At 43.1% G+C, this 22,750-nt stretch overlaps 1 protein-coding gene across 1 annotated transcript in view; it reads left to right on the top strand.

Annotated features, from left to right (window-relative positions):
* pcdh11 (protocadherin 11) overlaps positions 1 to 22,750 on the top strand; it is a 171,239-nt gene that overhangs the window by 94,005 nt on the left and 54,484 nt on the right. The window contains exon 6 of the mRNA XM_086136918.1: positions 17,432 to 17,630. Within this exon, the coding sequence (XP_085993044.1) occupies positions 17,432 to 17,630 (199 nt within the window). The remainder of the gene's footprint in view (positions 1 to 17,431; positions 17,631 to 22,750) is intronic.

Here is a 22,750-nt window from a genome sequence, read left to right as displayed (position 1 = left end):
GCGGCACGTGAAAGAGGGGAAATTGCCTACTTGAGGCACGACAAACTCATCGTCCACCCCCGCACCAGTACTCCAATTCAACGGGCTGAGAGCTGATTACCACCAGAAAAAACTCTGACTAAATAGAGATAGGAAACAAACAACACGAACATGGACTTTAAAATCTTTGATTACGCTGAACACAAGACATTCGACCCAGAGAACAACTTGGACCCAGACAATAATTTCTTCAACCATAATCACAGCATCACAAACTCAGACTATTACACTGATAAGCAATTCAACACAAATGTAGTACTGAAAAATACATTTTCAGTGATACATATAAATAGTAGAAGTCTTTCTAAAAATTTCACCAAAATCAAAGAATATTTGACTACATTTAATAAATTTACAATAATTGCCATAACAGAAACTTGGCTTGATGATGAAAAAACAAGTGAAATGAAAATTGATGGATATGAAATGTATGCAACTCATAGGGAAGACAAAAAAGGAGGGGGAGTTGCAATATATGTAGACAAAACACTGAAATGCACCAAACTTGAGAGCCTGACAAACACAACCGAGAATCTAATGGAATGTCTAACTCTTGAAATACACATTAAAAATGCATCAAATGTTATTATAAGCTGTGTTTATAGGACACCAGGATCTTGTCTAAACACATTTAATAAAAAACTGACAGATATGCTGAGTTGTTCAAATGACAAGAAAACACGAATAATATGTGGCGACTTTAACATCAACTTATTAAACCCAAATGGACACAAAAAAACAACAGAATTCATAAACACAATGTATAGCAACGGTCTTTTCCCAGTCATTCTGAGACCCAGCAGAATAACAGTTGATACGGCCACATTGATAGATAATATATTTATAAATAAGATTGAACATAAAAAGGAAAGTGGACTCCTCATAACTGATATAAGTGACCATCTGCCGGTCTTTGCAGTCCTATACAATTACTTCGATAGAAAAACTATACCAATTACTCACACATCAGAAATAAGACTCAGAACCCAACATTCCATCTCAGCTTTCAAGCTCGACCTAGACAAGCAAAATTGGTCTGAGGTCTACACAAACGATGACCCAAATACTGCGTTTGATGCATTTCAGTCAACCATAACCTCCCTATACGAAAAACATTTCCCAGTAATTAAAGTCACCAGAAAGTCAAATGAACAAAGTAAGCCATGGATAACAAAAGGCATAGAAAATGCATGTAAAAAGAAAAACAATCTATACAAATCGTTTCTAAAATCCAAAACTAAAGAAGCTGAAACAAAATATAAGACGTATAAAAACAAATTAGTAAACAATATAAGAACTAGCAAGAGAGACCATTTTCACGCATTATTAGAACAAAACAAAAGCAACACTCAAGAAATTTGGAAAATCTTAAATCATGTAATTAGAAATAACTCTAATAAAGTAGATTATCCGGAGTATTTTATGAAAGACAAAAATAGCATTATTGAGGAAACTGCAGAAATAGCAAATGAATTTAATGAATATTTTGTTAATATCGGCAGTAACTTAGCAAAACAAATTCCTGATCCAATAAATTCTTTTGAAATAGATAAATACATAGAAAAAGATCCTTCCACAATGTTTCTTACTGCTCTGACTCAAAATGAAATATTAAATATTGTAAAAACATATCAAAGTAAAAAGTCAACTGACTGTTTTAATATTGATATGTCAATAGTAAAACAGATTATAGAATTTGTAGTGCGACCCTTTACATATATATGCAACCTGTCATTTAAAGACGGTATTTTTCCATCAAAAATGAAAACAGCCAAAGTCATTCCAATTTTTAAAAGTGGGGAAAGACAATTCTTTACAAATTATAGACCAATATCACTGTTATCACAATTTTCAAAAATATTAGAAAAATTATTTTCTCGCAGACTTGACAACTTCATATGTAAATACATGCTATAAAGTGAAAATCAATATGGCTTCAGAGAAAAACGGACCACCTTAATGGCAGCAATGGAGTTTGTGGAAGCAAGAGCTACTAATATTGATAATAAAGAATACACGGTCGGGATTTTTCTTGATCTAAAAAAAGCTTTTGATACTATAGACCATACTATATCATTGAATAAATTGGAGAGATATGGCATCAGAGGCACAGCATATAAATGGATTGAAAGTTATTTAGAAAACAGATATCAGTATGTGCAGTTCAAAAACAAAAAATCCAATCTACTGAAGATTATCCATGGAGTGCCTCAGGGGTCAGTGATTGGACCAAAACTATTCATTTTATATATAAACGAAGATCTGTAGGGTATCAAATCAACTCAAATCCGTCCTATTCGCCGATGACACAACCTTTTACTGCTCTGGAAAAAATATGAAACAACTCATGAAAATTGTGGAAAATGAATTGACAAAATTAAAAAAACTGGTTCGACAGAAATAAATCTTTAAATTTAACAAAAACTAAGTTAGTTGTCTTTGGCACGAGACCAATCAAAGACGAAGTCAAAATAAAGATAAATTCAATTGAAATAGAACGAGTCTATGAAAATAAGTTTCTTGGACTAGTAATAGATACAAAACTATCCTGGAAGCCACACATAGATAACATAATAAAAAAAATATCCAAAACTATCGGGATACTCCACAAAACGAAGGATGTGTTGAGTAAGAGCTCCTTGTATACATTATATTACTCATTATTACTCCCATATATGACCTACTGTGTAGAAATATGGGGAAAAGCTTGTAAAACAAACACACTCCCTGTTTTAAAACTACAAAAAAAAGCAATCAGAATAATCAATAGGTCTAAATATATAGAACCCACAAATCCAATATTCATCAAATTAAACACAATGAAATTCTACGACTTGGTTGACTTCAAGATTACCCAATTAATGTATAAAGTACATAACAATCTCCTCTGCCTAAATATCCAGCAGCTTTTTGAAATTAGAGAGAGCTGTTATCATCTAAGGGGTACAAATCAATACAAAAAATCCAGAACAAGAACAAACATCAAACAAAGGTGTGTATCAGTAATAGGTGTCAACCTGTGGAACAAGCTTGAAACGGACCTGAAAATGAGCAAATCGTTGGAGGAGTTCAAAAACCAATTCAAAAGATTAGTACAAAAAAACTACATGAATCAGAATTAAAAAGATAAATTTGATATACTTATAAAATATAGTAAGACAACTGTTTGTTCTTGTTTTGGATTTGATCAACTTATCAATTGTATTCAAGAAATGAAAATTATAATGAATATCAGAAAATTGAAATACAAAAGGAGAAAGAATAACTATATATATACAAACCAAAAGGTGTATAAATAGAATAGTATAGTATACATAAGGGTAAAAGCATTTGATGATATGTAGATTTTTCTTTTCTTCTTTGTTTTGAAAAATGATCAAATCAAATTGCCACAAAATAAGGGGTAGGACTAGATAAGTTACTTACTTCTTCCTACTCCCTTGAGCATACAACCGTGATGATGTGTGTTTTCTTCTTTTATCTACTTTCTAATTTTCCTTACATAATTTTTGTCTGACTTTTGTCAACCTGTTATTGTGTATACTATATATGCTCAATAAACAATAAACAATAAAAAAAAAACATACAGCTACCGGAGACAGAAATTCCTTGTATGTTTTTATATACTTTGTTGTAATTGCCTTGTGCATAGCGTAAGATCAGTCTTGCACGTTCTACAATAAAAATGCTATGTCAATATGAAAGAGGTGTCAAAGCGTGTTGTGTAATAGAAGTGTGTCTGTTAGGGTCAAGGGAAATCTTTACAGTAGTGAGGCTAACCATAAAGTACAGCAGAGCTGGATGTCGCAGAGATGAAGATGATTTAGGATTCTCTTTAGGAGTGACCAGGTTGGATAGCATTGATAGTCGCTAGTGATCGGTCCATGAGGCCTCATGAGGCGTGTCGACACAATGACACACTGTGTTGATACTGTACTGATACTGTGTCGCTGACCACTGCCACCTGCTGGACCTTCAAAATCCCTGCAGCCAACCCACTTGACAGACTAAACAAACTGATTTGATGATGACGTGTATACAATGCACTACCTCACTCTACCCACAATAGCCACAAGCGCCATTGTTTATGTTGTTGTTTATGCTGTTTATATTGTTTATATTGTCTATACTGTTCAGATTACATGTCTTTTTTATACAGTGTAGCTGCTATCCTTTCTTAGCTGTGTGTGTTTAATGCACAGCATGTTTGCATGCATGTATGCACTGAGGATTGAGAGGAAGAAATTTCATCTATGCTGCATGTCATACATAAAGCATATTTGACAATAAAGATGACATTGACCCTTGACAATATCATTCACATCCATGCATTCATATTGTATCATTCAATGTGTTTCAATAATGTGAAAATCATGTGAATGAGGATGCTTGTGGGCTTTGTCTTCACAAATTTTGATTTAGAAAAATAAGATGCTCCAGTGTTTTAAATTTCATTCTGTTGCGTTTAATGCATGCTATTTCCCCTGTTGTGGAGAACACACGCACACAATGGAATAAGACATGTCAAAAATCTGAGAGGCACTTGGAGAGACAAGGAGATTTTAATAAATACCTTATTCTCCAAAAGGAGATCAAAATGGCTCTACACGGCGGACAATGTGTATTTGTCCGGAAGCTGCTCCATAATATGCACGTACTGTAGCAACGTCACTCGAGTGAAGCGCGTCTCAGCAGTCGATAGTCTGCTGCTCTCTGCTGTGAGCGCGAGCGCGTACTCGCGGCGCCGACCCAACCCACGCCACATATTAAGCTTTGAACTACGACAACAGCTAAACTAGCCTAGCTGATGTAATGATGTTCAGCAGACAAGGTTTACGTTTTATGTGACTTTTAATAGCAACGTGGCAGAGTCATCAAACATGCGGTGTGCTCACTCGCAGTCACTTTCTGGAACTCCCCCTTATAGGCGGGACCTCTCAATCAACTGGAATATGACGTACAGTACAAACGTTCATAAAGCACTTCTCATATAATAATAGCCTATTATATGACAGCCGACATGACGCTCAAAGTCAGACGGACACATTTTTTCTGATAATCAGTGTGTTTTCCGTATTGCCCAAACATATATTTTTATTCGAGTGAGGGTGAGGTCTGGCTTGTTTCGGCAATCGGCATCATGTCGCCAGACGCACTTCCTTAGGATACACTGTGCGGGCTTTTGCTGCGTCAACGTCCCCTGCACTGAGTCGACGCCCCCTGGACTAAGTGGCGCAGCTTGGACTGTGCCAAGCAGCCGATGCAGTCTAAACTGCACCGGTGCAGTTCACGTGTCAATTAGCAGCCTGGACTGTGTCAACGCAGCCGATGTGTCAATTAGCAGCCTGGACTGTGTCAACGCAGCCGATGCAGTCTAAACTGCGCCGGTGCAGTTCACGTGTCAATCACGTGACGTAATGAAGCAGCACATGCACCGACACGTGGTTTGCTCTGTGAGCCCGGCGCATGCGTCAACGCATCGGTGTCGCTGGACCCATCACTAATAGTCGCTCAGCAAAGGGACAGCCAATGTTGTTTTGAAGACAAAGTTAGTGAAAACAGACTTGGTTTGGACACACATTAAGAGGAGAGATAGTGAGAATAGTGGTTGAAGGATGATGAGAATGGAGCTTCTAGTAAGAAACCGAGAGGAAGCTCCAAGAGTTTGCTCGGTGTTGTTAGGGAAGACATTGAACTAAGTCCTGAAAGGAGGGTGTCCAAGACTGAGATCAGAGGTCTCAAAGTCACAGCCTGGGAAACATTTGCCGCCCACACGATGATATTTTGCGGTCACTCTATTCGACAACAAAGTTTTATTGTTATAGTGCGGCCCCACCCATTTTTGCCCAGCCATGACCTGGAGCATTTTTTATCGCTTATGGGATACCATAGCTTGGGCTCATTACAGCTTTTGGCGAAATGAAATTCTGAAGTGACACCAAGTAGAAGAAAAACATAGCCTGTCACCCTATACCAGTCATGTCTTTTTCAAAATATGAAGGGAACATGAATAGAGAGGTTGATCCCGAGAACAGACACTTTCAAGAAAAACAGGAGAATGAATGTTTTTTTTTTGTTGGGCACAGAGGCATCCTGACATGTTTGAATGCACAGAAAATGTTGAGAAGTTCAACAAATCAGACATCATTAATCAATATATATATACATATATATATATATATATATATATATATATATATAGCTATCTATCTATCTATCTATATATATATATATATATTTTTTTTTTAAACATGGATGCAACTACATTTTTCTAAATATTTTTTTTTCTGCACTGTATCCGAATCTGCCCTTGATTTAAGTAACAGGGAGATGAAAGAGAGGACAGGGTCACCAATTTTGTTCACATTCTGAAGAACTGTTCACCGTGCATAAAGATACTTTCATTCATTCATTCATTTTCCGAACCGCTTCATCTTCACTAGGATCGCGGGGAGGGGGGGGGGGGGTGCTGGAGCCTATCCCAGTTGGCTTCGGGTAGTAGGCAGGGAACAGCCTGAACCGGTTGCCAGCCAATCGCAGGGCACACAGAAACGTAAAACCATTCACGCTCACACTCACACCTCGGGACAATTTGTAGTGTTCAATCAGCCTGCCACGCATGTTTTTGGAATGTGGGAGGAAACAGGAGGACCCGGAGAAAACCCACGCAAGCACGGGGAGAACATGCAAACTCCACATGGGAAGGGCAGAGCTGGAATTGAACGTGGCACCTCTGCACTGTGAAGTCAATGTGCTAACCACTCCACTACCGGGCCATCCTTTTAAATACTTGAATCCCTTTTTGTGGATGATCCCAGACACAACCAGTCTCCATCTCCAATGTCCCCCCATACACATTGAGGTTTAGGGCCCTGGCGTAGATATGAAAAGATGGCGTTCTGTGGTGACCCGTAACTGGACAGAAAAAGAAGATGCTATTCAGATTTTCAGTTTCACATTAAAAGTTGCATATTCTTAATTTGTGGAAATATTCCAAATACTCCAAATAGTGCAGTATTTTCAAACAATTCCAGTGTTTGAGTTCTATTTACTGTAGACTTCAATATGTGTTGTTTCTAAGTCAAAATGCTGATACAGTTTCACAGAGGAGCTCACAATAATGACATGACTCGGCTAATTTGATAAATAATTCATCGGTTGTGTCATACCATCTCCCACTAATCCCTGGACCCACTCGCCAGCATCACCTCCTCTTTGCATGTTCTTGTTAAATCGTCCATTTCACACACGGGTACCAACATATCACCCAGCGCCTTTTGAAAAGCAAAAAGTAAAGGCTTTACACAGAAAACTGCAAAAATGTTTTCAGCAGTGGAGCGGGTCAGGGGGCATGGCGTCTTTTGGAAAATGTCTGACCGTAGTTTTGCAGTGTGAGTGTTTCTGCGTATAAGAAGATAAATTACCTTAGTGGGCATACAGAGACTAGCACTCATGAGGTAAACTACATCTGTTATATCTCTTTTTGATGAATCCCACATATGGCTGTTTGCCACTCATGGAGGGATGGGTGGAAATAAGAGTGTGGTGGAATGTACAAAGTCTTTAAAAAGTATATTTAACAATAGTACAGAGGCTATGCCCTGATAACGACGCAAGCGGATACTACTTGGTCAATCGCTAAGTATGACTGACCTCTAATCCGGTAACCCACGATCCAGACCCATCTGCATTTCGCCTGGACGGTTACTGGAGGGAATGTTTTGGATTGGTCTGCTTGTTCTGTGGCAGAATTTGGCACACACCCTCCTGTTCAGTTTGTCTCTGTGTACATACTTCTCAAGGCACTGTTTTATCTGGCTGAACAGGCTTTGTTTGGTCTTGATATCTCTTACCACAGCTTGTCTTTGCTTTATGGATTTCTGGCAGCTTCTTTAAATAAGTGATATCGCTTAGTAAAACACTCACCTTGACTTCTCTGTGAATGTTTTTTTTTTGTTTGTTTGTTTTGTTTATAATGCTTGTCATTTTGCATTAACATTTGATTCACCCCTATAGCGAAAAGTAATTACCTAAGATCCATTAATAGAATTACGTTGTAATTCATATGTAATTAAAGGAAATTATTTATCTATCATCTGGTACCATCTTTAATAGGTTTGAAGAAACAGCATTTTATAGTGGGAGACACTCCTTTATGCAAAATGATTATGGCCTAATTGTCAAGGACAGCTGTTGGTTCTAATAGATTCTGGATGCCTTTGCCGAAACACGTTTCCAATAATTAGAATCATGTGGAGAGGAAGAATGTTTTTTTTTGGTAGAGCTGCCAAGCCTACGCAAGTGGGCTCTATCTAAAGCCGGAACTTGGGGTCTGTGTCTGCGTACACACTCCACTCATTTCAGAAACACCTGTCAAAGCTTTTTGAGAACGATATATATTTCGGCGCCTTGAAAGCCTTGGTATGCATGGTACACACACCTGTAGGATTTAGCCAACTAGATGTTGTTGCTATAGTTCTTCTGGCTCTGAAAGCCGAGAGAGAGAGAGAATAATTTCAGCGGGAATCCCACATGTTGGCAGCCGTTCTTCATTTTCATCACAAGTTATTGCATCATTTTGTCATTTTTCTAAGACAAACAAAAACAATTCATCTGTGAGGATATACCTCTGCTAAGCCGAACCACTTTGCCGAACCAGAATTGCGCCCGAAAACAAAAATAGGGCCTATTTTTGTTTTCGGGCGCAATTCTAGTGCTGAGCATATTGTAATATCTGTTTCTTGTATTTGTGTGACGTCATAGGGAGGGGAGGAGCCAGGTTGGGGGGAATATTGGCTCCGGGAGTTAGTCTGAGTGGGGAGTGCATGGGCGTGAGTTGTGGCTAACAGCAACTCCTTTGAATGCGTGTGTTTACTACTTATTTTGTTATTAAAAATGATTAATAGTATCAGCGACTGCGAGCATCCTTCTCTCCGCTACTGAAGGGCATTACATTGGTGTCAGAAGTTTTGGATTCACCCGTCGCACTCCCGTTTTTGCGTAAGGATGTTCGGCGACTCCGGTACTCGGCGGAAGGTGAAGGAAGAGGCCGTTCCGTGCGGCGATCCCGTTACCCGGCGGACGGTAAAGGATGAAGCCGTACCGTGCGTGATTGATATGCCTGAGTCGAGTTGCAACGGGCGCGGTCGCCATGAAGCTGTTGATTCGCGCCAAAATGAGCGCGGGCCCGCCAAAACTGAGTTACGCCATGACGTAGCGGCAGGTGCCGCCGCCATCGCAACGGACGTAAACATGCATGGCGGCGCCCTTGGGCTCGCGTGGCCCTCCATGAAAGCTCTTAAATTCTCCGGAAAAGGGAGTTGGGAGGCTTATAGAGCACAGTTCGAGTTGGTGGCCAACGCAGCGGATTGGTCGGACAAGGTGAAAGCGGTGCAGTTAGCGCTTTCGCTGACGGAGGAGGCTACATCCTGTCTGCTGCTGCTGAGCCCCGGAGAGAGACTCGATTACAGCGCCCTGGTGGGTGCTTTGCAGAGGCGCTTTGGGGAGTTTAATTTGAGAGACTCTTTGCGCTGTGAGTTCAAGCAGCGGGATCGACATCCCGGTGAGCCACTCCGTTGTCTTGCTCATGAGATCGAGAGCCTGGGTCGGCGCGCATATGCTGGAATGCCAAATGAGATCCAAAATGAACTGATACGCGATCAGTTCATCCAAGCTCTCAGACCGGATGAGCTGCGCCTGCACGTCCAGCTTGCCCACCCGGCAGACCTGGGAGAGGCACTCTCTCTCGCTACAGAGTGGGAGATTGCAACCAAGGGGGCGCTACAGACATCCGCCTGCCCCGTTTTGGCCACCTCGTTGTCGGAAGGGGAGGAGCCCAGGCCAGCGTGGTTGGAGGAGCTGGTGTGCGCAATAAAGACCCGCCCAGCACAGCAGGAGGAAAGAAGCGGACATCGTGCACGCCCGGCTGTCTGCTGGGGTTGTGGACAGCCAGGTCACCTGCTGCGGCGCTGCCCAAAATTGTTGAACCAGCAGGGAAACGGAAAAGGGTCCGTGTAGCCCCGACAACGCGGACCCCTACAGTTGTTAACCGGGAACTGCAACCCGCATTCGGAGAGAAAGCTATAACGGTGGGCTGGACGGACGTGGGGGACCCCAGTCATGTTCGTGTGCAGATTGGGGACGTTTCCTGTACAGCCCTGGTGGACACTGGGTCTTCAGCCACAATTGTGAGGCCTGACGTTGTTCCAGTAGGGACCGTCTTAACATCGACCTTTACAAAACTGAGGACCGTGACCGGTGAAACAGCCGAGATGAGAGGCAAAGGGACATTTTTGTTCGTCCTGGGGGGTCTTTCGACAACCCACTCAGCTTGGGTAGCTGACGTGAGTGATCCCTGTATTCTTGGACGGGACTTTTTAAAAGCTGCGAAATGTGTGGTGGACTTGGGAGCTGGGGTGCTCACCCTGCCGAGTGGTCAGCATGTAGGGCTGATCCTGGCGTCTAGGCAGGGTACTCCGGGGGTGGCCGTCAACAATGCAGACCCTGCAGCGGAGAACACAGATGTGCGGATGACCGGACCCAGCCTGTCCAATGCAGCAGCAGCGCTGACTCCTCGACAGTCGACGGTAGATCGGGTAGAGTCCGCTCGCCCCGTGATGGACTTCTCACTGGCGGGGCCAATGACATCCAGCCCAGCTACGTCAGTGGAGTTAACCCCGGGTCGGCCAACAGAGAACCGGACTGGGGCTATCCGGTCCATTTGGGAGAAGAACTGTGACGGCTTGGATGTCGAGCAGCGTGAGCAGCTGTGGCAGGTACTGTGGGACTTTGAGAACATCTTTGCCCTCAGTGAGAATGAGGTGGGCCTCACTCACTTGGTTGAGCACCACATCGACACTGGTGACGCGCGACCAGTAAAGGTTCGGCCCCGACGCCTGCCTCTGGCCCAGCAGGAGGCCGCGGATCAGGAGATCCGTGCCATGCTCGAGGCAGGGATCATAGAGCCTTCTGATAGTCCGTGGGCGTCTGGCGTGGTCATGGTCCCCCGGAAAAAGAGCACCAGACCACGGTTCTGTGTGGACTACAGGCCGCTCAATAAGGTGACAAAGAAGGACTGCTACCCGCTCCCACGGATAGACGAGACATTGGATTTGGTCTCAGGCTCCGCGTGGTTCTCATCACTCGACCTGCGCAGTGGCTACTGGCAAGTCCCCATCACCACGGAGTCCAGACCCAAGACGGCATTCTGCACCACCCGAGGACACTGGCAGTTTAAGGTCATGAGTTTCGGACTATGCAATGCACCAGGAACATTTGAGCGTTTGATGGACACAGTGCTCTCGAACATTCCGAGGCAAAGGTGCCTGGTGTATTTGGATGATGTCCTCGTCCATGGTGGGTCTTTTCAGGCTGCAATGGAGTCTCTGAGACTGGTGCTGGGAAGAATTGCAGCGGCTGGGCTGAAACTGCACCCAGAAAAGTGCCACTTTATGCAGCGGGAGGTGGAGTTCCTGGGCCACCGAGTGAACGGTGAGGGCATCAGCACGCTGGAGGAGAAGGTCCGCACCATTAAAGATTGGCCAGTACCAAGGGACCAGAAGCAGTTGAAAAGCTTCTTGGGGCTGGCCTCGTACTACAGACGGTTCGTGAAGGGATTCTCTTGCATCGGGGCGCCCTTGTTCCACCTCCTTAAAGACAACCAACCCTTCCTCTGGTTGCCGGATTGTCAGGAGGCGTTCTGCAGCCTAAAAAGAGCCCTCATGAATGCTCCTGTTCTCACCCCGCCAGATCCAGCCTTACCTTTTGTGCTGGACACGGACGCAAGTAATGTCGGCATGGGGGCGGTGTTGTCACAGGTGGGGCCGGAAGGTGAGCGAGTGGTGGCCTATTTCAGCCGCACTTTCAACAAGAGTGAACGACGCTACTGTGTTACCAGACGTGAACTGTTAGCAGTTGTTTTGGCTACACGCCATTTCAAGTATTACCTGTGTGGCGTGCCTTTCACCATCAGGACAGATCACGCCGCACTACAGTGGCTGATGTCATTCAAGGAACCAGAGGGCCAAGTAGCACGGTGGCTGGAGGAGCTGCAGGCGTTCCACTTCACAGTGGTACATCGGGCTGGGGCTCAACATGCCAATGCGGACGCCCTTTCCCGGCGGCCATGTTCTGTTAGTGGCTGCAGCTACTGCGACCGGCGGGATGCCAGGGAGTTGGAGCTGCGTGGGGAAGCGACTGCTGCTGGACCGTCATGCTGCACTTTGGAGGCTGTGGACACTACAGAGTGGGCTGCCAAGCAGGAAGAGGACCGTGATCTCAACCCTGTGCGACAGTGGGTCCAGAGTGGCAGGAGGCCACCCTGGGAAGGAGTGATGGGACTCTCCGCTGCCACCAAAGGCTTTTGGAGCAAGTTTGCTGTGTTACGCATGAAGGACGGCGTGTTGCAGCGTGCCTGGAAGGAACCAGCCACCGGGGAGGAGAGATGGCAGGTGGTAGTGCCCGGAGCTCTTAAAGAGATGGTGCTGAGAGCATGCCATGGTAGCACCGGCTCGGGACACTTTGGCAGCACCAAGACCCTCCGACGGCTACGCCAGGGGTTCTATTGGGGTCAGCATCGACGGGACGTAGAGGACTTCTGCCGGCGCTGTGATGAGTGTGCGGCCTACAAGGGACCTCAAGACCAATCGCACGCACCGCTTCAGCAACAGAGGGTTGGGGCGCCCATGGAGAGGGTTGCTGTGGACATTATGGGCCCTTTCCCCGTGACGGACAGAGGGAACCGTTACGTGCTATGTGCGATGGACTATTTTACTAAGTGGCCTGAGGCATACGCACTGCCAGACCAAGAGGCGGAGACAGTGGCGGATGCGCTACTGGAGGGCATGTTCTGTCGGTTTGGGACTGCAGATATCCTCCACAGTGACCAAGGTAGAAATTTTGAGTCCAAAGTTTTTGCTGCTCTTTGTAAACGCCTGGACATGCAGAAAACACGCACCACACCTTTGCATCCGCAGAGCGATGGTCTTGTGGAATGATTTAACCGCACCATGCAGCAGCAGCTCGCCATCCTCACCTCCAAACACCAACGTGATTGGGACCAGCACATTCCGCTGGTACTGATGGCTTATCGTTCGGCGGTCCAAAGTTCCACGAGCTGTACTCCTGCTCTGCTGATGCTGGGCCGGGAAATTCGGACACCGGCAGAGATGGCGTTTGGAAGACCTCCCGGCAGCTCAGAGGACCAGCCAGGACTGGAGTATGCCCGGAAACTGCAGGATCGGCTGGAGGCAGCGCACGCGTTCGCACGGGACGAGCTGGAGAAAGCCGGTGCACGTCAAAAGCGGAACTATGACGTGCGGAGCAAGGGGCGGAACTTCCAGATTGGGGAACTGGTTTGGGTGTATACACCTAAAAGAAAAAAAGGGCGCTGCCCCAAGCTAGACAGCCATTGGGACGGTCCATGTAGGGTACTTGAGCGGGTGGGAGAGGTAGTTTATCGGGTGGCAGTCCCCCCCAGGGGCAGAAAGGTTGCCCTACATCGGGACAGGTTGGCCCCCTACCGGGGCAGCGGTGTTCCTGTATTTGAGGTGGGGTCCGCTTCATCCACCAGTTCAGAACATGTGGTGGATCCATGTTCCCCGGATCCCACCAATGTTGTCCCAAGCCAGCCAGCTGAAGGTGGTATCGACTCAGAGCCAGGCCGACCACAGAGGCTGAGGCGACGACCACGACGGCTGGAGGACTTTTTTTGTTGAACCCTCGGGGCGAGGGTTTCATAAAGGGGAGGGCAGTGTAATATCTGTTTCTTGTATTTGTGTGACGTCATAGGGAGTGGAGGAGCCAGGTTGGGGGGAATATTGGCTCCGGGAGTTAGTCTGAGTGGGGAGTGCATGGGTGTGAGTTGTGGCTAACAGCAACTCCTTTGAATGCGTGTGTTTACTACTTATTTTGTTATTAAAAATGATTAATAGTATCAGCGACTGCGAGCATCCTTCTCTCCGCTACTGAAGGGCATTACAATATTCTAACTGTGCGCATGGGTGGAGTTGTCTCTGTTTTGATATTTTGCTCACTTTGTGCCAGTTAAAATAGGTGTAAGGGGGTGTTGGTACCTGTGTGAGTCATTGTGGGATGGAACATACTGTCCTAAGTGTTTTCCCGGCAAATCTAAGCGGCATTTGCATCCAAATCAGGGCGGTATGGCCATTGCGGAAACACAAATTAAACTCTGTAGTTTTTGGCACGTAAACAGCGATGTTTCCCCTTTCGGATGATGTGGTCGGCCGTTTGTGTAGTGTGCAATTGAAAACCGCCTTTCACCTCCCCATCGTTCATCTGTGTGTGAGACACCCCAACCCCACCCAAATCGGAATGGGGTGCAATTAAAATATTTTTTAAATGATAATGATTATAATTCATTCAATGAATTGATTTCTACGATGATTCAGAGGGATTGTCCCACACTTGTATCATATTTAGGAATGAAACACGCACGTCCGCGAAGCGACAAATCTGTTTGCTTGCACCTCGATTAAATTCAGCAAAATCACATTCGGCCACCTGCGTTGCAAAATAGACCACCGTTTATCCAGTCTAAAACGTTGTCCACTTTTTGTCATCAAATTGCAAGATAAGGCGGGGGACGCAGCTGGCATATTGCATCTTCCAAATTCACAAACACGCTGAACTAGACCATTGTCCGTGCACGAAAATGACGAGGTGCCCATTTTTACGTTGACTTTTTGTCACCGAATTATCAGGTGCGTTGGGTGCAAGGCTGTTTCATGAGACAAGCACACACTAGAAGTTACCCCCATTTTTAGCTCATGGATGCCGATGAGAGTGCCCTTGAAGTTATGGTATTGTCCGGTCAAAGAAATGGTTTTACACTTTTCTAATGCAGATTTTACGATTAACTTAAAGGTCAAGTGTGCAGTTATTTTAGAAAATCTCAAATAAAATATGTTACATGACAAATAAGGTAATTCAACAAAATAAACGAAGAATGAAAACATTTTTTTCTATTTCGTAAATTTGACAAAGTCATTATTTTTGCGAACTGCGGTCCCGGTGAGTGATGTAACTCGGAAGGAAGTGTGACGTCACTTCAAGAACAACAATAGCAGGGCGCAATATAGAAAGTGTCCAACACCAGACAGAAATCATTTCAGAAAATGATGTTTCAAACTTATATGAGCGGACTGAAGAGTTTGAGGAAAAGGACGTTGTATGTTGGACCATACATGTACGAGCCAGATGCTCAGGAATGCAGAGAATGTTTTGCCCGAACTGCCGGACATGGAGTGTGACATGAGACCCATCAGGATGCGATGCGAACCTGCTTATTTTGAGCCTACACCACTCAAATGTGCAAATTTACATGCAAGGTCGATTGCTGGGACCGTAGGCCACTATAATCGATTGAAGATAAAGGGTTAGAAAACGAACCACAGATAGTCACATCTAATCCAACTGTCAACTGCCATGCAGAAACCATTAAAAAAGTAATTGTCCTAAAACATACAGTATATCCCACTGAGCAGTGAAGGTTTACGAGCTTTTGGGAAGGTAGCAAATGTTGATCGTTTTGTATGGCATTGTATTGTATTTATTTATTTATTGTTCGGGTTTGTTCAAGGTCGCAATTTTTTAAGTTCAAGAAGAACATGTTCAACATTTTTTGGAGAAAAAAAAATCGTGACAATTAAAACTGTTGTTAAACATCTGCTGAAAGTCGTTGCTATCGTTTGCAACCTTGAACAAGCCCTGATGAAAAAAAACAACATTCGGGCCATGCACAAAGACTGGCAAACCTTTGCGCATCTGTGCAATGCGGACTTAAAATGGCATTCAAAACTTTGACATTGAGGACGTTCTCTGTTTTTAACTACTTATACAGTACATATATACAGTGTATATATATATATATATATATATATATATATATATATATATATACATATATAGACACATATATATCTTGAAATGCAGGCACCGTTCTGTCTTTTCTGCTCTCCGTCCTGCTGCTGTTCATCAGAACATTTTAATTAATGTTTTGATGAAACACAATTGAAACCAACTCGCCTTTTTGTGCCCTACTTTTTTAAAACCCCACTCATTTTTCTGAAATGCACTTGTTGTGCACTTCACTTCTGGCAGATTATCATTTACCCGTGGCACATCCTTCATGAATCAATCCCTCTTCCCTTATTCGGTCCTTTGCAATAACAATTGCTTTGCTATCTCTGCACCATACTAGTGGAGGAAACACATGTACTGTATGTCCATGGACAACCGCCATCAGAACTGGAAGAAAGGAGCGATTAATTATGTTTTTCATTAAGAACTTCCAAATTAATTTTATTGCTTTAGCAATGAAGAAAATGAAAATAGTCATTTATGTTCCAGTTGAATTTGAAAAAAACAACTTATCAGCTTGAAAATAGGATAACTAAAATTTGCCCCAATAACTGAAGCCGAGGTTGTAAAATTACATTTTATGTGTCACGTCCCGACACCACAGCGGCATTATGATGTCACCTTGGGAATTGTGTGAAGACATGAATTCATGCCACAGTATAATGACCGTGACAATGCTGAAATCCACTGGTGTTGCCTCAATGTCAGATTGAACCACACTCGCTCCCTCCCAGCTTTTTTTTTTTTTTGTCTGTCAAACTCCAAGTTAAAAATAAAAATAATGTCAAGCACCAAAATTTAATGTATGTCATATAAAACAATATAAAGCATAAACATTAAAAATCAAACCAGCAGTAGCTATTAGCCAGTGCGCCTTTGTGCTACGATTAGTTGTAAAGGCTTTGCTCTCATGAGAAAACACTAACATGTTTTAAGACGCTGTGAAATGGGGCTTCATTTCTCTTTCTTGGCTCAAAAGAAAGGTCACAACATTATATTGTGGAAATCTCATGAACAGTGGCAGTCTGCGCTTGAATTGCACCTTGTGTGAGACCCCTGCTTTGCTTTTTCTCCTCCCCAACACACACACACACACACAAAGACATTTATGATAAACACATTGGAGAGGACCTTTTATTGTTTTTAAAATATATTGAATTGTAAGCAAACATTACAGCATCACAAAGTATAATATCCACACACACACACAACGCATTTGGACAATCAGTTTTGATTTATAAGGTGTTGTGCATCGAATCGAACTGAATCGAATTGTTACACATTACAATCTACCGCCCTTGAATAGTGTCGGAGCCCTCGCATCCAGATTGGTTACATATTGAATGAGTTGAATGAACCCCCCCCCAAAAAAAAATGCAGGCACAACTGAGAACAACACTCATCACAGCTATTTAGTACTCTTTTATGAACTCCTTTAGAAAGTTAGAAAGTAAGGGATTTTTTCTTCCAAGATTTTTGAGTGAACACCTCTTGTATCTCACCGCTTTCCCAGACCCAGCGCCGAGTGACGTTCCATCTTCCAGATGGTTCCCAGGAGAGCTGCAGTGACAGCGGGCTGGGTGATCCAGAACCAAGCAGTACGGCCAGTACCTCCCAAGCTCTTCCATTTAGCTTCCCTCTTGAGGAGTATTATGAGCAAACATCCCCCAATAGTCGCACCGAGGGAGATGGAAACTCAGACCCTGAATCAAGTGAGTCCAACATTTTCTTATATTTAAATTGTGTGCAGAGGTCGTGGGTTCAAATCTGGGCTCTGGCCTTCTTGTGGGGAGTTTGCATATTCTGCCGGTGCCTGCATGGGTTTTCTCCGGGTACCCCCAGGTTTCCTCCCACATTCCAAAAACATCTCATTAGGTGATGTGAACACTCTAAATCAGGGGTGGCCAACCAGTCAGAGACGAAGAGCCAATTTTTTTACTGTGTTACTGCAAAGAGTCATATCATACCCTTCCTCACACACACACACACACTCACACACACACGTTTTTGGCTGAAGATCGACTTTTGAAGCTACCAACTTCTCATGAACGACCCGTTCGCGCACGTGCAAGTACACACACACACACACACACACACACACACACGCGCACGCACTCACGCTGTTGCCTACCAGTGCACTCGCGCACATATGCACGCACACCACGATGAGCAACAGTCGGAACAGGCCGAAAATGAATGAAAGCTAAAGATTCAAAAAAACAAATCTTTTTTTTTCCCCACCCATTTCCTCCTCCCACCCTTTGGGACCAGTTCGCTGGCTCCCGGTCGATTCTGATCGACGTATTAGGCACCCCTGCCTTAAAATCAGAGGTAATTCGCTGACTAGCTTAGCGCTTAGCGCCGTTGTTTGCGCATGAGCGGTCATGCAGTCATCTGATTGGTTGCCCTCTCCGTCAATCAAGTAATGGGATTGATGATAGGCTGACGTAGTACGTTCTGTGTAGTCAGCGCCTTGTTTGAATGGCATCGCCACTGCCGAGGCATTTTCGACGCTTGTCGTGTGAAAGCCCGGGTGCCGCATTGAACCAGCCAAAGAGCCGCATGCGGCTCGCGAGCCGCGGGGTGGCCACCACTGCTCTAAATTGGCCCTTGTGTGAGCGAATGAATAGATATTTTTGAAAGGTAACTTTTATTATTTAAATAAAGAGGTGTTCAACTGTCACTATTTCAATGAAAGTGGCTATTCAGTTCAATGATTTGGCGCTGAATGGCCGTTACTTTGTATTTGCCTCACAATTATGAAGCTATATTAATATTTCATACAGAACAATTGATTTTCTTTTCACCAGGGATCTTCCTTGGGGTGAACATTTGTAATTTCTATTTATAAATAATTTAGTATTCCATCGCCCTGTTCAAATAAATATTTCCTGATCATTTTAGTGTACTATCGCCACTTTAAAGTTGTTTGTCGACGTATTGCAAATACCAGTATGCAGCACAAAACTGCCCACTTTCAGCGGAGTTCTGCTTGTTTAATTTCTGTGGTGATTCATGATGACTCAAGTAATTCACAGAACAGCTGCCACTATTTAGTTTGCTGCCCGCTGAAGTTTTCCATAAAACAAACCATTGAAGTCACAAACATACATAACATTAAAAAAAACTGAATTAATTGGCTGATGGGTATATGGGGGTACAGCAGACACACATGATATTCCGCTAAAACATTAATGAGATAGGTGATGAAACAACGTAAACACAGCCCAGCATGCACACGTCTTTGGCTTCCTGTTCAATCTGTCTTTGCTTCATATATGTACCAGTACACACCTCATAGTTATTCTGGTCAGTGCTTCTTATATTTTCTGTGGATTGAATCTCTACCGTCGTGGTCCATGTGCAACATTGCAAGGTGTGACTGCCTTCCCAGAGTTCCATATTAAACTATGAGAGCGTGTGTCTTCATTTCAAAAAAAAAATATCCCGTAGCACAAATCTGCAGGGCAGGTAGGATAAAATTGCTTTTCATACACTTTATAGCCATTGTGTCATTGGTGTAAGTGAGACAACATTCCTTGGTGTATCAGCCTCCCCGGCATCTCTGGTGACATGTCTGGGCCTGGGGTGTCAGCGCGAGTGTGATTGTGAATACATTTGTTCGACATTAGATGAGACGGGTGACATCTCGTCGATGGCTTTCTGTTCATTTACATGGAAAGGTCCCTTCTATTTAGGATTTTTTTTCCTGTGTTGCTTTCTGAGAGGAGGCTCATATGATGCATCTTACATTTGCAAGACAAGTCGACATTCACATTCACTTACACACCTGTGAAGCAGAGACTTCTTTAAATGTGAAAGCAAAGACACAACCGATGATCAAACCTCTCCTTCACTGTCAGATGTTCACCATGGTGACAGAAAATTTTAATTTCGACACATAGACTGAATTGCTCATCATCTCATTGATATTCCTTGACATAAACATCTCATATTACGTCCACCTGCTCACTCACTGCAGTTATTGCCCACTTTGCTGTTTGAGATAATATTTGCTAAAGTGCATCCATTTTAACTGGAAGACGAGCCTATTGGAAGGGCATTATTGCATTTACACAGTTGGGCAGCTAACACACGTGTAATATTACTAAAGATGTAAAAGACAGGGCAAATATTACTGCCAGGTTTGTGAATATGATCAAAGCACAAAAACCTAATCATGCACTCTCAGTGTACAAACTTCATAACTAGACTACTGATCTATGTACAATAAAATAAAGAAGAGACACCTCTATATCCATCCATCCATCCACCCGTCCATTTTCTGGACCGCTTTGTCCTCACAAGGGTTTGCAGGGTGTGCTGGAGCCTATCCCAGCTGTCTTCGGGCAGTAGGAGGATGATGATGAGCAGGAGAAGTTTATCTGTTGTACTTTTTTTTTTTTAATCATTTAAATGGTGTACACTGGAGGATTGTGAAGGTTTCCACTGAATCGCAGCATCGCTTTTGTTTGAATGATAGGATTGAAAAACACATGCAATCAGATATCCGCAAATCAGTGTCAGGCCTCTTGTAGATTAAAAAAAAAAAAAAATCAATTTTTACCACAAAGGCCAGTGGTAAATCATAACTACAGTGAAAGCAGAGACCAATCAATATAGTGTAAATTAGAGGCGCACAGACCATTTAATAAGGAGAATGAAAGACCAGTGAATTAATGTCTGCATTCAACCCAACGGGAGGAAGGATTTGTCCAGGCCAACTCAACCATTTCTAACATTTAAAACGGATTTTATTATTTACAAAATTGATCACTTAGATGCATGGTAAATCAAACTTCAGGTACTGCCATTGCATTGCTTGTTCACTTTCTTTTGTGGTCTCTACTAGCGATAGGAAAATGAAGCATCAAAATGCTTCATGAATCAGTTGTTTTGTTTATTGAGCCCTCCAGATGGCGCTGTCTTTTCAAGATAGGGCTGAAGCACACTGACTTGCCATTTCTTAAAACCCTTTCTTAAAACGGACTTCACTGCTGGTAATTTCACAGTCAAAGTGGGCCGTATTTTCAAAGTGTGAGAATTCTCTGTGGAATTCTAATGTCTCATGAAAACTCCACGATCTGGAAATTAGAGCCACCCTCCGACCAGAACGAATCATGCCTGTATGATGATTGCGCACATATTTCCATTTTTTATATGGTGGGTGTGTCAGAAGCCAGGACGGGAAAATATTTTTGAAAATGTTGCAAAAAGAATTGACTTAAGCGCCTGTGAGAGAATATGCCAATAGAAGACTGAATATCAGCCAAGTCTGCAACAGAAAAAAACTTTGACTTTGTGCAGCAGGGATGGGCATGGACGTGTTCACATGTTTTTGTCAGTGCTACTGGAGGGCCACATAGGACCAATGTACTTCCTAACCAGAACCAAAAATGCTATTTGAAATATGGACTAAATATGCGCAACGTGCAAAAAATATGTATGCTTAATACTTTTCATTTTGATGATACATGTTTTGTTGCATTAATGAAAAAAATCACAAAGACAAAAACATAGCACGATGGTCAAAAAATATTGAATGGCAACTGACGTGTAATTGTATGTCCAAAAGGAAATACACGTGACATTATTGTGACAGTGTCGTTCTCTCTTTAATTAAGCATGCATCCACTCTGGAAAAATGTTATGACATTTCAAATTCATATTATTCATGAGTTAGAAGACTGTTGCATTCATGGACTTTTACTGCCTCCCTTTCAGGCTTACCTCACCATGCAACCATCAGTCATGTGCTGTCACACATTTTTTAAAGGTTACATTTATTGTGTGTCAGCAAGCTGCAGAAATCTTGAAAATCAGAGCCACTTTAGAAGAATTAGACACAAAGCTTTGGAGCAGCACCTTTTCGCCAAATTGTAATGCTCAAAGAGTGTAAGGATATGCATTGCTAATTAGCGCCATGGCAAAGCACGTGTGTGTACTGTCACTGTGTCATAACGTTGCTTTTCTGCACAGGGGACTGACTTCAAGTCATCAAAGGTGACTTTTTTGAGAGAATAAACTGTCATGCTGTTGTCTGACTTATAAAATAAAGCCCTGTGATTTGTTCAGTTCAACAGTTTACTCTGTGATAAAAATAAGAACAGTTTAATTGCACACAGTGTTTTATTGTTTGCATTTGCTAAGTGTGCAGAGCGTGATGAAAATTGATGCTGGCGTCAGGTTTGCTGAATTACGACATCCTGATAACAGCCCAGTCCTGATCGTTTGAATCAGCTGTAAGGGTGCGGGAAAATGTGCAGGAAAGCAGCCCTCGAGAACCGGAATTTAACACCTGTAGATTAAATCGTTTGCGCTAACCCCCAAGCAAAAAACAACAACAAAATAATAATAATTGTCACGGTGTGATTTTTTATATTTATATGTATTTATTTACTACTTACATTACCTCCTCCTTTTTATATAGTACACTACTATTGGGTGGTGAGCACGATGGAGTTTGTGTGCGTGTGTGTGTGTGTTGAGTTGCAGGAGTAGAGTACAGTACCATAGCTTTGTGGCTCTGCGGCATATGGCTTTCAAATGACCAGCTTACACCTTGTCTGTCTAAGATCTAAATCTGCTATTAAAATAAGACCATCTCCTTTTTAAGTCCCTTTAAACACTGCAACTATAATAAGATTATGGTTTTAAATAGGCTTCAATGAATTATAAACTCAATTTATTATTAAAAAAACTAGCTTCATCTTAATAATAGATTTAAATCAATGTTTCTTTTCTCCTTTTATATCAAAATAATTTTTACTATGAGCAATATTGTAGCTGAAGCTTTTGCAGCACATTTTATCAGTTTTGATGCCGGGAGACT

This window comes from Hippocampus guttulatus, chromosome 2, assembly GCF_054856545.1.
Source record: "Hippocampus guttulatus isolate MCC_2025c chromosome 2, RoL_Hgut_1.0, whole genome shotgun sequence".
In the NCBI taxonomy this organism is placed as follows: domain Eukaryota; kingdom Metazoa; phylum Chordata; class Actinopteri; order Syngnathiformes; family Syngnathidae; genus Hippocampus; species Hippocampus guttulatus.
Note: the sequence above shows the minus strand (reverse complement) of the source record. Positions and strands in the feature narration are given on the sequence as shown.